Source organism: Heptranchias perlo, chromosome 4, assembly GCF_035084215.1.
Source record: "Heptranchias perlo isolate sHepPer1 chromosome 4, sHepPer1.hap1, whole genome shotgun sequence".
Classification (NCBI taxonomy): domain Eukaryota; kingdom Metazoa; phylum Chordata; class Chondrichthyes; order Hexanchiformes; family Hexanchidae; genus Heptranchias; species Heptranchias perlo.
Window position 1 is genome coordinate 85,261,912 of NC_090328.1, and position 18,871 is coordinate 85,280,782.

General features: G+C 44.6%; 1 protein-coding gene across 1 annotated transcript in view; it reads left to right on the forward strand.

Moving 5' to 3' along the window:
- LOC137321079 (fibrillin-2) overlaps positions 1–18,871 on the forward strand; it is a 394,436-nt gene that overhangs the window by 11,586 nt on the left and 363,979 nt on the right. The window contains exons 4-5 of the mRNA XM_067983259.1: positions 181–276; positions 4,367–4,462. Of these exons, the coding sequence (XP_067839360.1) occupies positions 181–276; positions 4,367–4,462 (192 nt within the window). The remainder of the gene's footprint in view (positions 1–180; positions 277–4,366; positions 4,463–18,871) is intronic.

Consider the following 18,871-nt stretch of genomic DNA (forward strand, 5'->3'; position numbering starts at 1 on the left):
ATTATTGGAAGAAACTGTCGTAGCTTGGTCTGTATTATAGGAGAATGGGCCTGATTTTTTCATAAAACTTTACATTAAAAGAATCATAATCAATGGCTCATTTACCATGCTATGATTATAACCATCATTTCTACTGTGGTATTTGTGGGAGATTAATGGTAAATTAATACCTTTTTATAGTTCAACAGTGCAATATCAGATGCATGAATGGAGGGAATTGTGCAGAAGACCATTGCCAGTGCCAGAAAGGATACACAGGAACTCACTGTGGACAGCGTAAGTAGATTTTACTGATGGATACGTGATATAAGTCACAGTTCAACAACAAGATTAGAATGCATCACTGCAGTCCAATGATAAAAAGGTTCTGACATTAAATTCCACATTCAAATTTAATCAATTTGAATCTGTGGATACATTTTTTGCTGTCGTTAGCTCTTTTATAAATGCTATTATGGAAAATAAATACATTACTCAATAAACTGTAGAGTAAGAATTATTTGTAGCAATGTCAAAAATGGGCTTATGAAGATATCCTCTATTCAGCAATTCCAAAAAAAAATATTTTCTTATAGAATGTGTTTACGATTTCATCAGAAATACCAAATCATGTTGCTACAAAAGTACCCATAAAAATTCTTAGCCATTTATTTATTCTTTAGTTTAATGTACTGATAACAGGTAGTAAATTGAACCTTATGAATGAACAGAGCCCATTTAGCATAAGACAAAGGATTTCAAACTTTTCTATATGGGGACCCCCTGCAAACATCTCTAATGTCTAAAATGACAGGAGCAGCTACCCTAAGGACAGCAGTGGCATTATGTAGCAAATGTTTATTTTATTAGTACACAGTAATAGAAGTAAAGTGCTAGTAAACAAATGGAGAAATCTGATTTTTAAAAAATCGAGAGAAACTTGATGACCTCGGGAGCCTCTGGGCTCTCCCTGGGTCCAGGACCCACATTATAAAACCTATGGCATAGGAAAATATTTTTTTTTAGGAACAGGAAAAGGCTATTAGGATCAACAATCACTTCTCCCTTTATGACACCACTGGATAAATTTTATGAGTTAGTGCTCACGGCACAGAGCTTTGTGCGATGGAAGCATTCACTGAGAATTCAGGTGGAGAGGTCAGTGAGTCAGTTTCTTGGTCTGTGCAACTTTCCACCCATAAAATTCAATAGATGGAAAATTATGGGGGAGTGTGAGTCCAATCTCAAATTCTGGGATCTGCACTTCTGTCTCATGAACCTCGGCGATGGGAGCTCTAACTCATAAACTCTGTCCTTATCTTCCTATATATACACGATGTACGTGTCCTGTGTCGAACTTTATTCCAACTGTGCTGTTCAGTTCTTTTTAACAAATAAGTTGCTCTTGTTCTTTAATTCAATAGAAGCCAACAAACTAATCATGTATTCACTTTGAATGTCACTAACAGAGTCTTAGGGGTCAATTTTAGGATGGCCGAGCGGGTGCGTTCGTGGCGGGGGGTTTCCTAAAATTGGGGAATCCCGGAGCGGGTCCGGAGCCCGGCTCCAACCCGCCCACAATGTGGTTCCCCAATGTGCACGCGCAGCCCCCGCACCCGGGACTCCCACCTGCAATTAAAGCCAGCGGGATGACAGTTTAATAGTTAGGGAGGTACTTGAGGTCGATGACAGACCTCATTGGGAAGAGATTTTAGCAGGGATGTGATTTTGGACTCTCCTCAGCGTGTTTCCCATGCTGTGGGAAACACTCCCTGTTGTTGCAGACATGTTTCAGTCAGCAGCCTTTGGGAGATGCAGAGGATTCCTTGACAGTTGGGGGGATTATCTCATTCATTGCAGCAGGGCACTTTGTCACTCTGACAAAGTTTTGCCTGCCACACCGTTGTCTCCACACTCAAAATGATTACATCATACCCTAAACTCTACTGTCCAAACACATTTACCTACTTTGCGGACCCCCTCATACTCACACTGTCAGGATGAGGGGTTAGGGGGGTTCCATAGCTGCATTCATCACTCCATTGGAGGACGAGCAACATCACCAGCCTCGCCAGGCACGCCGTCCACCTCCGCCATGTGGAGCTACACAACACAGTGCTGCGCAACAGGAACCTGCACAAAGTAGTCGTGCAACTACACATACACCCACTGTAGGGTGACCCAATGGGTGGCATCAAGGGTGTTCATGGAGAACCTCATGAAAGGGCATTATTGCACAAGCCAGTCAAGAATGGCCAAGACGTGGCAGTAGTGGTGACAATATAATATGTAATGTGAGTTGATCAGAAATCAAATATAAGTAAAAACCATGATAAACCCTCAAACACCCCTGTGCATCCCCTTCATGCTCACAACACGTTTGCCTTACACTTCCTACTACACATGTGATGCATGCCCTGTGGCTGCAGCACAGGTAGTGGCAGGTGGGGTGAGGCTGACCGTGAAAGAGATGCATGAGAGGGTGAGTATGAGACAGAGCCATGAGATTGTATGAGGATTGGGTTGAGTGATAGTGGCGGGATGAGTACTGGGGAGGTGAGGAAGTGCAGGTAAGATGAGGATGAGGGTTCAGTGGGTGTGAGTAGTGATGTGATAGAGTAGTGTTGGCAGTACAGAAGGAGGTGTGGGGTGGGGGCGGTGATGTGGCAGACGGAGTGTAGGGGAATGAGTAAGATTACTCACTTCGGCTGACCTGGTTAGGTCATTGAAGCGCTTCCTACACTGTATGCAGGTGCGTGATATGTTGGTGGTGCTGGTGACCGCCTCTACCACCCCGAGCCAGGTCTTCTTGGTGGCAGAGGCAGGCCACTTCCTCCCATCCGCCGGGTGGAAGATCTCTCTCCTCCTCCTCCTCCTCACCCCATCCAATAAGACCTGGAGTGAGGCATCATTAAACCTGGGAGCAGCCTTCCCCCTGGGCTGCTCCATGCTGTCATTTTGCCTATTTTCTGCAGCATCAGTCAGTGGAGGACTGCCCCTTTAAATAGGGCTCCTCCAACTGACAGCCTATGATGCGGGTGCGCAGTCCGCCCGCTGCGCAGCTTTCCAGCACGAAACCCGGAAGCCAAAGTAAGTGGCTTCAATTTATTTTCGATCGCGTGCCAAACCCACCGATTTTACTGGGCGGGTTACCCACACGCCCAGTTGACCCCCCGCTGCCAACTCGCCTCCCTCCTAATATCGGGCCCTTAGCAATCTTCAGATTGATAAATGCATTTTCAAAAAGAGATGAAACAATATATTTTTAAGTCACTATGTTCTATATACAGGCATATCAAAGGTAGTAATTATCTTTCCAGTTTCCTCCAGTCCTTCCTGGTGGCGATATATTGAGTACAGTTTCATTGGTGCCTGTTGCCTCCATGTTAACAAAATCATGCTTAAAAATATTTGATATATGTATTTAATTCCTGATTTTCTTTGTCATGATCCCACTACTGATACTACAACAGCTCCTTAAAGTTGTTAAAGTACTATTTTCAGTGGAAACATTTTCATTTAATTAAAAGTAATTTCAAATAAAAAATATTATATTAGCTTATGGCTGAATTTGGGGTATAGTGGGATACTGAATTCATTCTATAACTTTTATAGCCCACTTGTGACTCATCACTAAATCACTATGGGGTTTTCCTCAATTTGTGGAACAAAGGGCCAATCCCACTTTTTCTGTTATTTAATTTCATATTTGTCATTCGTGCCTATAAAGCCTCCTTCAGTCAGGACAGCACTGTAATTTACTCTGGAGATTTCTCCTTGCCTACTGCCAATGTCATTCTGTGCTTACTTGCTAGAAAGTGTGTTTATAGTGGGATACGGATGGCTGAGTCAGACATTCACTGTAAGGAATATTTGTTGAGATATGTGAAGAATGTACCAGACTAGCATAAGACTATGGTGAAAGTTCCTGTTAGAAAGTTTCACCTTACGCTTTCTTAGAACTGAAAACTGGAAAATATATGTCCCCTTTGCAGCACTTGTGCTGTGGTTTTATATTGGCTCAGTTTGATTTCAACTTTACTTACCCTGACAAATATTCTCAAACTACATGTCAGTCCATTGTTCGGCACCAACATTACATTCAGATGGAGGTTCATTTACCCTTATAGATTACACTTTGCACAGTATGGTTCTTCAATAAAATAGCATTCTAAGGAAATTAACTTTAGTGTGATAGTTTCTGTGATGAACTTTCAATTAAATTAATTGCAGGTGGACATCTGTGGAAACGATTGAGGCAGTTTCCCAAATATTCCCTTGAGGTGCTAAGCATTTCATTGAGCACAGTTTTGTTTTCCCCGCTAGTGTTTAGAAACTTGAATGTGCAGACACTAGTAAAACACACTCATTTCTCTTTGTGTTACAGCTGTCTGTGAAAGTGGTTGCCAGAATGGTGGTCGTTGTATTGGACCTAACCGTTGTGCCTGTGTATATGGATTTACTGGTCCCCAGTGCGAGAGAGGTAAGAACAAACCTTCCTTGTCTTTTGCAGACAGATTCAGTGAATTCAATAACTATATGAGCAGTGTTTGAAAGTTATATAGATTATCTGAGATAAAGCATGGATGAGGAAATATGAGCAGAGACATACTGTGGAACTCACCAAGGGCATATTGGCACTTGCTTCCAGTTGCAATATCTTATAACTATTAACTAATGTGCTACTTAGAGGTGTATAATAAGTTATTGAATCTGCTTAGCATATGAAAACAGATGCTATGCACCACTTGCCAGCATTGTTTCTTTTTCTGCAAGTTACAAGAAAGCCTGAGAGTTGCTATTGGAATGTTGTCAATTTAAGACAAGCTAATTTTTTCTGGTAGAAACTCATTTTTTTGACTAAGTGAGGGCACCGTTTGTGATTTTAACCATAATTAATGCTGCAGCTTGAGCTGCACAATCTGTCAGCTCTGATCTCTTACTAGTAAAATGTACTGCAATTGTCCTCAACTCTGTTAGTGCTGGTTTTCCTGGCAGTGATATTTTTGTATTTATAGGTGTTAAAAAGGCAAAAAGTAAATGTATTTGCAAAACCATCTAGGTCTAACTCTGACCAAGCGTAATTGTAAATTGAAAATGTTTACCCAATATATGCAAGAGTCAGTATTAGGTAATTTTCTGACTTTGTACTCTCAAGGGGGAAGCCCCGCCTACCATGAAACGTTTCAGAAATCTGGCACCCAAATTTCTGAAAATGCACTTGTGAGCGTTTGCTTGGATAGATAGATTATAGATTACATGACTGCCGGTGGGGGGGGGGGGGGGGGAGGGGGTTAAGAAGTGTCTAGTCATGATGCTCCAGCCATCATGAGTGTGGGGCAGGCTTGATGGACCAGCTGGTCTTTAACTGCCTATCATTTTCTTATGTTCGTATGTCAGCTAATTAATTTTGTGGATTCAGTCCACGAGTCATAACTCTTTCAACATATGTGATGAATATACTGGCCCCAAATTTCCTTGGGGTCAGAGGTGCACTCCCGGCATAAGTTGGGTGGCCAAGCTTCCCCATCAGGAGTGCACAGTTGGAAAATTATCCCATCTAAGTGATTTCTGTAAAACAGACTGTTAATGGGGACCAGCTCAACTGGTTGCTGGTAGCCTCTGCTCCTGACCATGTTGGAGTATCCAGAACCGAGATGGAGTCAACCTATTTGTTATGTTACCGTGGGTGCCTGCACTAATGTTGACACATCTTTGGTGCCCACTAGAGGGGGCGTGAGAAATGTGGTCTTGAATGACCGCTTGAGCAGGCTGCTGGAAGGCCCTCCACCCACCCCGAAGTGAATGAAACGCACCTGGTTGGCTCCCTTTATAAGAGGGCCAATCAGGGGAAAAATGTTGCCCTGGAGTTCTCAGTGGTCCCCACTTCTGCACCTAAAGTCATGGGCCATGTTTGGGGCAGATGGAGATCTTGCCTCTGGTCCCTTCAGAAATTGGCTGGCTGGGCTGGAACCTGGTATATCTGGATCCTGCCCAATTTTGTTCAGCTACCACTGCACTCCCAGTTGACTTATGCCAGAAGTGCACCATTGGCCCGAAGGAAATTTGGGGCCAATACATTCATCACATTTGCTGAAAGAGTTAGGACTGGATGGGCTGAATCCACGAGATGAATTAACTGGCATCTATCTGGACAAATACTCACAAGTATACTCACAGATAATTTGTTAGTTTATGTTAAAATCTAAAATAACTATTTCTTTGAACTTGGAAGGTTTTAGTTCAGTTCTACTTTTGCAGAATATATGGAGTTAAAAGTGTCACAGTTAAGAAAGAACTTCCATTTATATAGAGCTTCATCACATCCTCAGGATGCCCCAAAATATTTTACAGCCAAAGAATTACTTTTGAAGTGTGGTAACAGTTGCTGCGTAGGAAAAAGCAGCAGCTAGTTTGCACACAGGAAGGCCTCATGAATGACCAGCTAATCTGTTTTTGGTTAAAGTAGGGTTCTTGACATGAATAACTCCTCGCTCTTTTTCAAATAATTCCATGGGATCTTTTACGTCTACCTGAGCAGGTATTTAGGTCCTTGGTTTAAGATTTCTTCCAATGACATCATCTCCGACAATACACTATCAGCCTAGGTTATGTGCCCAAGCCTGCAATAGGAATTGAACCCACAACTTTCTGATTCAGTTTGGCCAGCTGGGCGAAATTGACATATAAAAAGCTTGTACTAATGCTGTAAAGTTCAATATATAAATTATTTCTCCGTTGTTGTTGCTGTTGTGGTTTTAAAAAAAGCCTAGAATTCAAACTAATGTATAAGATGCTTCCTGATGTATAAATAATATAATGGATGAAGGTGCAGCCTACTCATCAGTTTCCAGAGCTGAAGAAGGCACTTGATTACACAGACAACAAACTCTACCCCAGGGATGAGAGAGCAGGTTGGGTTTGATTTAGCTTTTAAAGGGAAACAGGTAAGTCCTTTGATCTAATTTCTTTCATGTTTCCCTGGCTTTTGTTTCAAAGCCAGATCCAGCACTAAATATCAGTTCTTCACAAGTATGGCATACCTTCACAAGGAAAAAGAAAAAAAAGTGGAAAAGAACGTTTTACTAAAGTCGTGATGTACTAGTTTGTTGATGACACATACAAACCAGAAAAACAAAAAATAGTAACTGTCACTTTACTAAAGATATCATTTGGCATTATTCCCAATGCTTTTCCTGGCATTGAGAAGACAGCAGATGGCGACTTTATTGTAGCTGTACCGAGCGGATGCAGACTGCAGCATGCAAAATGATAACAGCAGAGTGTATGTTACTCAGAGAAACCACATCAAAGCATATAACCTTCAGAGGGGCAAATGTTGCCTGACCCATTTGCTCATCCTTACCACACTGTGATGCAGATGTAGCTCCAGCTGTTTTGTTACTGCCCAGACTTAAACTCGGGAGAAGCACTAAACCAAACCTAAAATCCAAACTTATATAAATTTTAAAATGTTCGAGTGAAGCAAGCCAAGTTTGAGTTCTTGGAGGCTTTGTTTTGCTTTTGCTCATTTTTCAAAAGAAAAATCATATTCTCAGTGTGCACAGCTCGGGTCCTAGGAAGATTTTCCAGTTGCCCTCCAATATTCCACTGTGCATGAGAGAGGCTTTGTGCATGTACAGCTACAGGCCTAAACCATGTTTGACTATTAAACTTAGAAAAGAATCACCCTGGCACATCTGTTCGAAATGAGCCAGTGTTATGGGGAATATCATCTCCAAAAGAAAATTAAAAGATTTCCGGAGTCTCCTATGCCTGCCTGTAGTCTGATATACAAGTGCTACCTCCAAAGCATGTTTCTGGGTTTGTGGAATGAAAATTAAACTACATTTGTAATAATCATAGTCAAGTTCATCTCTTTTTCAGCTGTGCCCAGCTTGGTTGGGGAATATTCAGTTTTTTTTGGGATAGGTGCGAGCCAAACATTTGTCCAGTCTCTCAGTTTTAGTTTAAAGGAACTAATTATAACTAATGAAACTTTAGTGATTTACAGTATACCCTGAACTGTTAAAAATCTGTCTTAATTTTTTTTCAATTTATAATAGAGCACCCAATTTTGATTGAGGAATATAACCTACAGAATGTAACGGTGGCGGCATTATTTAATGCACCTTGTTGCACCCACACAACTAGATATATTAAGGGTGTTGGTGATTAATTATAATACTATCAACTTGCAGACACAGGTCTGTTATTTTACAGATCTATATGTATTTACAACAGATTAGAGCACTTGAGCTATCACATGTTAGCAACAGTTATAGGTGCTGGTTAATTTACTGGTGACTTTCACATCAGCACTCACTGAACAGTTTGTCATACACCAATACATGTATATTATAAAAGTAATTTTTGTTACTTTTTTAGTGCACTACTTCTAAAGCTCTTATTGGCCCAGAATTTCCTGGAGACTTGCGCCTGCTGAATGCGCATCTCCAGCATTGGGTTCGTTTTAACACCATAAAAATCCCAGGGAATTATGGCATAAGTGAGTTATGCCATTATTTGCACCGCGCCATAACTTTCTGGGATTTTTGCGTAGATCTACCAATACCTTTGTAGAAACTGTGCAAAATTGATTATCATAGCTCCACCCCCAAGTTAAGTCAATGGTGATCACTGCATGCACCAGAAGTTGGAGGCCCAAGGGTCATTTGAAATTGGGCACGGGTCTCATCTGAATAATTCCGGTGAGGTGTGGGCGCCTGTCTCCTGAGGCAGCTTGCCGGTTTCCTCTAGACCAGGAGTGTCAAACTGAATATACATGGTGGGCCTGATCTGACATCCCGGCACTTGGCATGGGCCACATTCAGCTATTTGGACACACTGCAGTAAAAATTGGTTTTGCCCGCCGCCATGTTGGTCCATACTGTTTTTAGGCATCCCTGGTAGCTGCCTGAAATCAGCGTTGAATCAATTTAAATATATGCAAAGAATTTCTTCCACAGTGTGTCCAAATAACTTTTGCGCCTGTTTTAGGACCCTTCTGCAAAATACATGAAAAATTAGGTGCAGTGTGTGCCACGCAAGCTCCGACTTATTTTTCCAATTCTACAGTGGCCTAAACAGCAATCCTTAAAGGGACCACTGGAGACTGCTAAAGAAATTGTAGGGAAAGTTTTTTTTTTACTTCCTCTTCAGTTGATCATGGAGGAGCAGGAGTGCTCCTCCCAACTCCATAGCACCACTTTGGGCCGCTGCCGGCCGTACTCAGCCCTCCTGCATCTGCTCAATGTATTGGAGCTTGTGATGCTCCCACAACGCAGTATAATCCTCAGCCTCCATCCCTTTGTTCTCCATTTGCCCACCAGTGGAAATAGCCTTTCACTGTTCACCCACAGAAAGGCCCCCAGGTTTCCCTCACCGCTTTACTGGCTGCTCTTTTATCGGCGCTGCTCCCACTCATCATGTTGTTGCTGCTGCTGCTTCTTTCGCTTCAGGAGATGCTGGGCTTCATGCCCATCCTACCCCATTCCTCCTCCCAACCCACAGTCCCTAGTCACCTTCTCTCCTCCTGCTCTAGCCCACATCCCTGACCTGCATTTCCCATGACTCCCCTGAGCCCTCATTTCCCAGTTCCTGACCTTCAAGCAATCTCCCAACCCCTATACGCCAGTCTCCCTTTCTCACCCGAGACCCCCCATCCCCCATCCCCAGTCCCATCACCCTTTGCCCGACTACAAGTCCTGTCAACCTCTCCTCTTCCTCCCCCCAGTGCCAATCCTCCGCATGCCTCCTGAGTCCAGACATAAGTCTGCTCACCCACCCCTGTCCCAATCCCAGTCTCCCGACACCCTCCACTCCCCCGAGTCCCAATTTCAGTCTGCCGACCCGCTGAATCCCAATCTCAGTCTCCTGAAACCGCCTCACCCCTCCCGAGTCCCAATTTCAGTCTCCCTACCCCCCCACGACTCTTCACCCCCCCCCACCCCACCCCGAGCCCGAATCTCAGTCTCCCGACCCCCCACTGAGTCCCAATCTCAGTCTCACGACCCTCACTCAGCATCCCCACCCCGATCCCAATTTCAGTCTCACGACCGCCCCCTCACTCCACTCCCCCCCCCCCCCACCACCCCCTTAGCCCCAGTCTCAGTCTCTTGACCCCTCCTGTCCCGTAGTCACCTTCGCCCAGTCCTGCCCCGCACCTCACTATGCTTCTTCTATCTCCCCTTTACCTTCCGAAGTGAGAACCGGCTATCTGTGCCTGCAGTGGGGTAATGTCATGGAGTGGGGTGGGGTGGTAGTGGTGGGGGTGGTGCTGGTGGTGGTGCTCCTTAGGCACAAGGTTTAAAAGCCGCAGTTGCCCCACACTGTAAGAAGCAGCGCACGGAGATTCCTGTCCAATTTCGGGACACAAGGCAACACTAACCATAATTAACACTAGTTGGCACGCGCTTGGGCTGACAGCGACCTGCAGTTGTGCTGCTGCGTCAGGCGCTTCCCCTGGCTCCACATTAAGGTAAGTTAAACAGAAAAAACTTATCTTTATGTTGGTGGCTTCCAGCAGTCCCTTTAACTGCAGATTAGGCTGCAGAGGAACCCGAGAAACTGAGCGGCACACACGCCACTCAGTTTCTGACCAATTTCGGAACGATGTCCTTAAACAGGCATTAGGCCCCTCATTAGCACATAAAAGGGGCCTAATACCTGTTCAAGGCAACCGCCGAGGATGCCTAAATATCAGCTAAACCAATATGGCGTCAGACGTATTTCAGGCACCCTTTGGGCATGGGACGTAGCCCCATGAAATTGGAGCTTTTTGCCCCCATTTTGTGCTCGAGAAACAGGTGAAACAAGGTCAAATTTCACCCCTCTGCCCCGGTTAGTTTAATCAGAGATTTCTTTAGGTACTTTAATGTTATCTTCTAAATAATTGATGAAAAAAAACCCTGTAATTTAGAATGTTCCTGAAAACTGAATACAGCAGCTGAAGATGTCCATAACTCACTCAGGTTTCAGTAAGTGATCAAGTTCAGTATAGTGAAAGGATTTGAATTTCAGAATTCTATGACTCAAGTCATGCCAGTGATCTGCTTAATTAATGCAGATGGAGTAAGCCATAGGCTATGCTGCTTCTGAGGTCATTCATTCGCCATTATGCTGGACTTGGTTCTAGGGAATGAGGCGGGCCAAGTGGAGCAAGTGTCAGTGGGGGAGCAGCGATCACAGTATCATAAGGTTTAGAATAGCTATGGAAAAGGACACGGACCACTCTAAAGTAAAAATACTCAATTTCAATGGGGTGAGAACAGATCTGGCCCGGGTAAATTGGAATCAAATTGGCAGGAAAAACTGTAATTGAACAGTGAGCGGCCTTTAAGGAGGAGATGGTTCGGGTACAGTCGAGGTAGGGCAACTAAAGCCAGAGCTCCCCTGATGACAAAAGAGATAGTGAGTAAGACGAAACGGAAAAAAGGGGCGTAGGACAGATGTCAGGATGATAACAAGTGAGAACCAGGCAGAATAAAGAAAGTTCAGAGGGGAAGTGAAAAAAGAAATGAGGGGCAAAGAGAGATAATGAGAATAGAATAGCGGCTAACATAAAAGGGAATCCAAAAGTCTCCTACAGGCATATAAACAGTAAACGGGTAGTAAGAGGAGGGATGGGGACGATTAAGGACCATAAAGGAGATCTACTCATGGAGGCAGAGGGGATGGCCAAGGGACTAAATGAGTACTTTGCATCTGTCTTTACCAAGGAAGATGGTGTTGCCAGAGTCTCAGTAAAGGAAGATATAGTTGAGATACTGGATGGGCTAAAAATTGATAAAGAAGAGGTACTTGAAAGGCTAGCTGTACTTAAAGTAGATAAGTCACCCAGTCCAGATGGGATGCACCCTAGGTTGCTGAGGGAAGTAAGGGTGGAAATTGTGGAGGTACTGGCCATAATCTTCCAAACATCCGTAGATACGGGGGTGGTGCCAGAGGATTAGAGAATTGCAAATGTTACACCCTTGTTCAAAAAAGGGTGTAAGGATAAATGCAGCAACTATAGGCCAGTCAGTTTAATCTCAGTGGTGGGGAAACGATAATCTGGGACAGAATTAACAGTCACGTGGATGAGTGTGGATTGATTAGGGAAAGCCAGCACGGATTTGTAAAAGGCAAATCGTGTTTAACTAACCTGATAGAGGTTCTTGATGAGGTAACAGAGAGGGTAAATGAAGGCAATACAATGATGTGGTGTATATGGACGTTCAAAAGGCGTTTGACAAAGTGCCACACGGTAGGCTTATCATCAAGATTGCGGCCTATGGAATAAAGGGGGCAGTTGCAACATGGATATAAAATTGGCTAAGGGACAGGAAACAGAGAGTAGTGGTGAACGGTTGTTTTTTGGACTGGAGGGAGGTGTACAGTGGTGTTCCCCAGGGGTCGGTGCTGGGGCTACTGCTTTTCTTGATATATATTAATGACTTGGAATTGGGTGTACAGGGCACAATTTCAAAATTTGCAGATGACACGAAACTTGGAAGGGTAGTGAACAGTGAGGAGGATAGTGATAGACTTCAAGAGGATATAGTCAGGCTGGTGGCATGGGTGGACACGTGGCAGATGAAATTTAACGCAGAAAAATGCGAAGTGATACATTTCAGTAGGAAGAATGAGGAGACGCAATATAAACTAGAGGGCACAGCTCTAAAAGAGGCACAGGAACAGAGAGATCTGGAGGTATATGCACAAATTGTTGAAGGTGGCAGGGCAGATTGAGAAAGCAGTTAAAAAAGCATATGGGATCCTGGGCTTTATAAATAGAGGCATAGAGTACAAAAGTAAGGAAGTCATGATGAACCTTTATAAAACACTGATTCGGCCACAACTGGAGTATTGTGTCCAGTTCTGGGCACCGCACTTTAGGAAGGATGTGGAGGCCTTAGAGAGGGTGCAGAAGAGATTTACTAGAATGATTCCAGCGATGAGGGACTTTAGTTATGTGGATAGAGTGGAGAAGCTGGGGTTGTTCTCCTTGGAACAAAGACAGTGCGAGGAGATTTGATAGAGGTATTCAAAATCATGAAGGGTCTAGACAGATAGAAACTGTTCCGATTGGCGGAAGGGTCAAAAACCAGAGGGCATAGATGTAAGGTGGTTGGCAAAAGAGCCAAAGGTAACATGAGGAAAAACTTTTTACACAGCGAGTGCTTAGGATCTGGAATGCACTGCCTTAGGGGGTCCCGGTGGAGGCAGATTCAATCATGGCCTTCAAAAGGGAACTGGATAAGTACTTGAAGGAAAAAATTTTGCAGGGCAATGAGGAAAGGGCGGGGGAGTGGGACTAGCTGTGTTGCTCTTGCATTGAGCCAGCGCAGACTCGATGGGCCGAATGACCTCCTTCCGTGTTGTACCTTTCTATGATTCTATGCTTGCTGTGGCGTATTCAAATAATTTTCCAGGAGATTTTGGAGTAAATTTACAACAAAAAGATCGGGGCACAAAAGGATGTAATTTACAGCATAAGTCAAAGATCATGCTGTTCCAACAATTCCTGGGCCATTATATACTAAAGTTAAAGCTGGAGATTTTTTTAGGAATTATGCTTCAATGCATTTTAGTTTGGAGAGCTCTCATCTGAAGAAACAGTTAACTTCTTGCATGTTTTAAAGATCGTGGCCTTGATACACAGAGGTCATGCCTTTTAAATTAGCTATAAATTAGAGATTTGAAAGGATCCCTTTTTAACTAGGTCTAAATGGGCCTCTTGAAATCCTCTGAAGTGAACACAGCACAGCCTAATCCTAATCTTTGTTTCACACACAAACTACTCTCTACTGGCCACATTCCAACCATTATCATCAAGTTGATTGCAGAAGAGCAAGTCGTGTTTGCTTGGTTTGAAATGTGGAATGGACAAGATGACTAATTCATGATTAAAGTAATTTATTTTGTTCCGTATGTTGATACTTGAACCACTTTGATTTTTGCAAATGACCTTTGAGACTGCACTGTTTAAGGCGGCAGACACATTGGCATCCAAAGTCTGCATAGCCATGGCCATCGCTTGAAGCTCAATGGAGGTAGCCACTTTCTCCATTGCAGACATTCTCACACTTATCTGCGACAACAATCCACCAGTGTTGGAGTTGGACTCCTCCATCCTCTCTGCTATTGTGAAGAGTGTGTGTGGCACATTTTCTAGTACCGCGCAAAGTTGCAGCTGTACCTCAGTCGTTCTGCTTCTCAACGACGGCCCCTGGGGTTCAGCATCTGTGTCCGGCTGAGCAAAGCTTGGAGAGGAGAGCACTCTCCAACGTGGACTCTCCACCGCTGCCCCTGCCACCAGTATCTGCTCGTGCGTACATGTGAATGGTGAATCACCAGGTGACAACTCAACTATCTGGCTAACATAACTCACCAAAGTACCAGTATCTGTGCTGGTGCATGGCTGTATGTCCTTTGATGGTGCACCCTCAGAAGGAATAAGGTCCTTTGAGGAACCCATGTCTTCTATCTTGCCACATTCTTGAGCGCGTAAAGCCCCGGAAGACAAGAAGCGATATGAATTATTCATCGGCAATTTGACAGTCTTGCGAGTCACCATACTCAGGATTGTTGACGTTCATTCATTGATGAGATAAAGTTATAACAGGCTCAATTTTGAAATGGTGGTGGGTTGACAGGGTGGGGGTGGTGGTGGTGGTGAAGGTGCGCGTGGCAAACCTGAACTTAAAAAAAATTACCGTTTCCGATGCGATCGCAATGTTATTGATGGTGATTAAAGTTCTTTCCGGGTGTTGCGCCCGACAGGAGCTGCAATGCGGGCCGGGGGTGGGGGGGGGGGGTAGTGGGTGGAGAGAAAGGGAGAGAGACTGAGACGTCATTCGGCGCTGGAACAGAGAGTGGAGGACGCTGAAGATCGGGGGAGTGGGCGGAGAGCCGGAGACCGGGGTGGGGCGGAGAGCCGGAGACCGGGGAGGGGGAGATCGGGGGTGGGGGCGGGGAGAGGGGGAGATTGGGGGCGGGGGGGGAAAGAGGGGAAGATAGGAGAAGGACATTGGGAGAGGGACATCGGTGGGAAGAGGGGGACGTCGGAGAGGGAGACATAGGGGGAAGAGGGGGACGTCGGAGAGGGAGACATAGGGGGAAGAGGGGGACGTCGGAGAGGGAGACATAGGGGGAAGGGGGGGACGTCGGAGAGGGAGACATCGGGGGGAGAGGGGAACATCGGGGAGGGAGACATCGGTGCAGGGTGGAAAGGTAGGTTTAATTTATTTTTTAACTTTGGTTTTTTATTTTGTTTATTTTTGCCTGATCCGGCCCTTCACACCTGGTTTCACCAGGAGTGAATCGGAACCCGTGGGAAAGCCACCCAGATAAGTTTGAAATTGTTTCTACTATCTACTATGTCAGAAATAAAGTACCTTAATTGCCGGCGGGACTTCCGGATTCGTGAAGCACATGCGCACACAGGCACGTCTGTGGGGAACTCGGAAGTCCGCTGGTTGGAGCTGGCTTCCAAACCTGCTCGGGATTTTCGCCGTTTTCGCAGCCTCCACCCCGCCCCCCAACGCACCCGCAGTTTGATTTTAAAATTGAACCCCATGTGTGTGAAAGATGTTTAAGTTCTGTCACCCGGCATCTGTGGGTTCCCAGTCTCTCCATCTCTGATGGATAGGGCTGCAGCTGTCTCACTTACATCCATGGCCGTCTCCTCCACACCTGTAAGCTGGACTATTTGTGGAGGTCCACATCCAGTCCTTGTCCTCCCTCTTACAAAGGGCAAAAGAACAGACGTGTGAGTGACTGAAGGTGCTGTACTCACCCGATGGATGCATTGCTTTGAGTGAGGCTGACTATGAAACAGATGCATCGGAGAGTGACCATCAGACAGATGCATCACATTGCATCAGGATTGGGGTGAGTGGCAGTGGAGGGTGAATAAATGGGGAGGTGAGGCAGTGCATAGAAAGTGAAGGATGGTTGCTGCTGCTGATACTTAAGTGGGTGTGAGGAGTGATGTGATGGAATAGGCATGCTAACACAAGTGAGAGTGGGGGTGTTGCACAACACAAGATGTGGGTGAATCAGCAACTGTACTCACTTTTCCTGACCTGGTTATGTCATTAAACCGCTTCCTGCATTGCAGCCAAGACCTGGGCACCATGCTCCTGCTGCTCATCTCTTGTGCCACCCCCTTCTTGGTGGCAGAGCCAGGTTTCTTCCTCCGATTACTTGGGTAGATGACCTCCCTCCTGCTTTTCACAGCACCCAGCATCATTTCAAGTGACACATCCGAGAACGTGGGTGCTGCCTTTCCTCTACGTCCATCCATCACTTCACTTCCACTTCACTCCAGAATCTATTTATGCATTGGCCTTTTAAATAGTGGACTTCAGATCGTGTCATGTGGGTGCGCAGTACACCCACTGTGCAGTTCGGAGACGCGAAACCCAGAAATAAAATGAAGTGCCTTCAATTTAGTTGCGATCACAGATTCCGACGTGCTCACTTTAATTCAGGGTTTCCCACACTGAGTTCTGGGCTCCAGTTAAAAATCATGTCCATTTGCTCATTGCAAGGAATATAGTTTAATGATGATGTGTATTTCACAATTCATAGTGCATTTTAATATCAAAATATGATGTACAAAACAATATAGTTAAGGTTTTAAAAGTACAAATAATTTGACTATCAGCAGGTACAGAAGGAGAGCTGAGACTACTTGAATTTACTAACATTTTAGATCATGTAAAAGTCATAAGTTTGATCCATATGTTGTTACCCATGTTCTGATTTGTGTAAAGTTCAGCCATTATAACAGGTCAAAGAAAGCAAAGGGGAATATTATCCTGAGGAGGAGAAAGTCTTCTGCTCTAAGGTATCCTACCCCCTGTGAAAAAGTCACTAAGAATGTCTCCTTCCTAAGAGAACATTCTCTTAAAAGCACCCCCATTGAAGTCAATCCATGCTGACTCTACAGATCAAAAAAAAAATCCATCTCTGTCCATTGACTCAAATAGTGATTGAGATCAAGTAGGGATTGGTATCTTTCCTGCTCCTGGACGCTGAATATAAAGTTCACTGGTTTAGAGGTTGATATTGAACTTTCTACTTACATCTCAAGTGCTGGAATCAGCATCTATAGTGGGACAGATACTATTCCTAATTCAGTCCACTGGTAGCCAGTTGAAGATAGCCTTGATCAATATGTCATCCATGCAGATTTCCATGTGGCTGCTCTTACACTCAATAAATAGAAAGTGGGGCAGAAATTTGTTGGCGCCCGGTTTCGGCTGCGAAGGTGGCGATGTGGCTGCAATGTGCGGCCAGACCAGGAGGCCCAAGGCTGGCATGAAATTTGGCCTCGGGCCTTATTAATAGTAATTGGGCAAGCTGCTAGTGCCTGTGGAGCCTCCACAGGCCCATTTGAAAAAATGAAGGTAAGTCCCGGGGTCGAAGGTGGGGTAGCAATGCGGGAGGGGAAAGGGGGGTCCCATCAGGATACTGTGGAGTCGAGGGAGTATTCCCTCTCACCCTGGCTCCACATTAACTTTTTAAAAAAAATTTAAACTTAACTTTTGGTGTCGGTTGCCCAGCGACCACTTAAGAATCCTGAGCAGAGCAGATCTGGCTCCAGCTCCGCTCATTGGCATCCAGTTTAACAGAAGGGGCCTAAAACAGGCGTTAGGTCCTTTATTTACATATTTAAGGAGCCTGAAAATGATCGGGCTGGACATCTTTCAAACTTTCTTTGGGAGCGGGACGTTGGTCCTTGAAATTGGCCCTAATTGCAACGAGATCCAATTTCTACACTAGTATCTCCAATCAGAAAGAAGACATTAACTATGATTATTACATAACATCTTTGGATTCAAGATCCATTGCTTTTGTTATAAGTTACTATTTTAGAAGATGATAACCTATAATATTCCACCAGTGCTTAATCCATATGTTTGTGATTGATGGGGGAAGGGGGTGTATGGCATCACTATAGTGGGATAATGCATCATCTCAGTGCTAGCGGTGAAGATTGTGCTAGTCCGTATAACTGAGGTAACCTTCACACTCCTGGGGACAGACCTAGCGGGCAGGAAAGTGGTTCTGAGGAGATCTTAATGTTGGTCAGGGTCGTTGTGGTATCCAAGATCACTACCTAGACATGACAACTGAGCAAAGAGGCATACATGTGGCTGCATCCTCTCTAACATTGAACCGATAGGAAGGGGTAGAATCTGTGACTCTTATGTGGGGTGTGATATTTTCTGAGTACAGATTTGAGTTGGCTATCATTTTGCTTTAAGTGGGAGTCGCAAGGGTTTATTTTCAACTTTTCCTCCATTCCTCTTCTGTTAATTGAAGGTCTTGCCTCCTAACTTCTTTAGACTTTCTGTGGAGTATGTCAATGTGGAGGTGAGTACAGTGTACAGGGTGGCAATATGTTTATGTGTGACTTTTAGGTTGAGGATGTTTAGCTCTAGAAGGGCCAGTTTTCACTTTTTGTGGTGTGTCACTGGCTTCTGAAGGTAGAGTATAATTTGGAGATTCTTAAACAGGTCCAGCAGGATGAGGTCGAATTTGTGTGTTTTAGGCCCTGGAAGGACAGGATCTCTTTCCCCTTATGCAGAAGCTGGCCCAGCTTGTTGATGCCCTGTTCATGGCAGACTTGGAATCCATTCACAGCAAGTACTTTACAGAGTTCTTTGTTGTTCCCAGCTGAGACAAGGCTGACAAACCTGGTGGGATCTTTAGCAGAATGCAGACCTCTTTCCAGATCAATAATATTTGTACAAATATAGGATGCTTCTGCACTCCTACTGGTCTTCTCCCATGGTGTACGAAGGAAAGGTTGGATGGGGAATGGGTTGGGAGATTCAGCCTCCGAACCCAGTCCTAGGTTCTGTGGCAAAGCTGCCCATCAGTTTTAGAATCAACG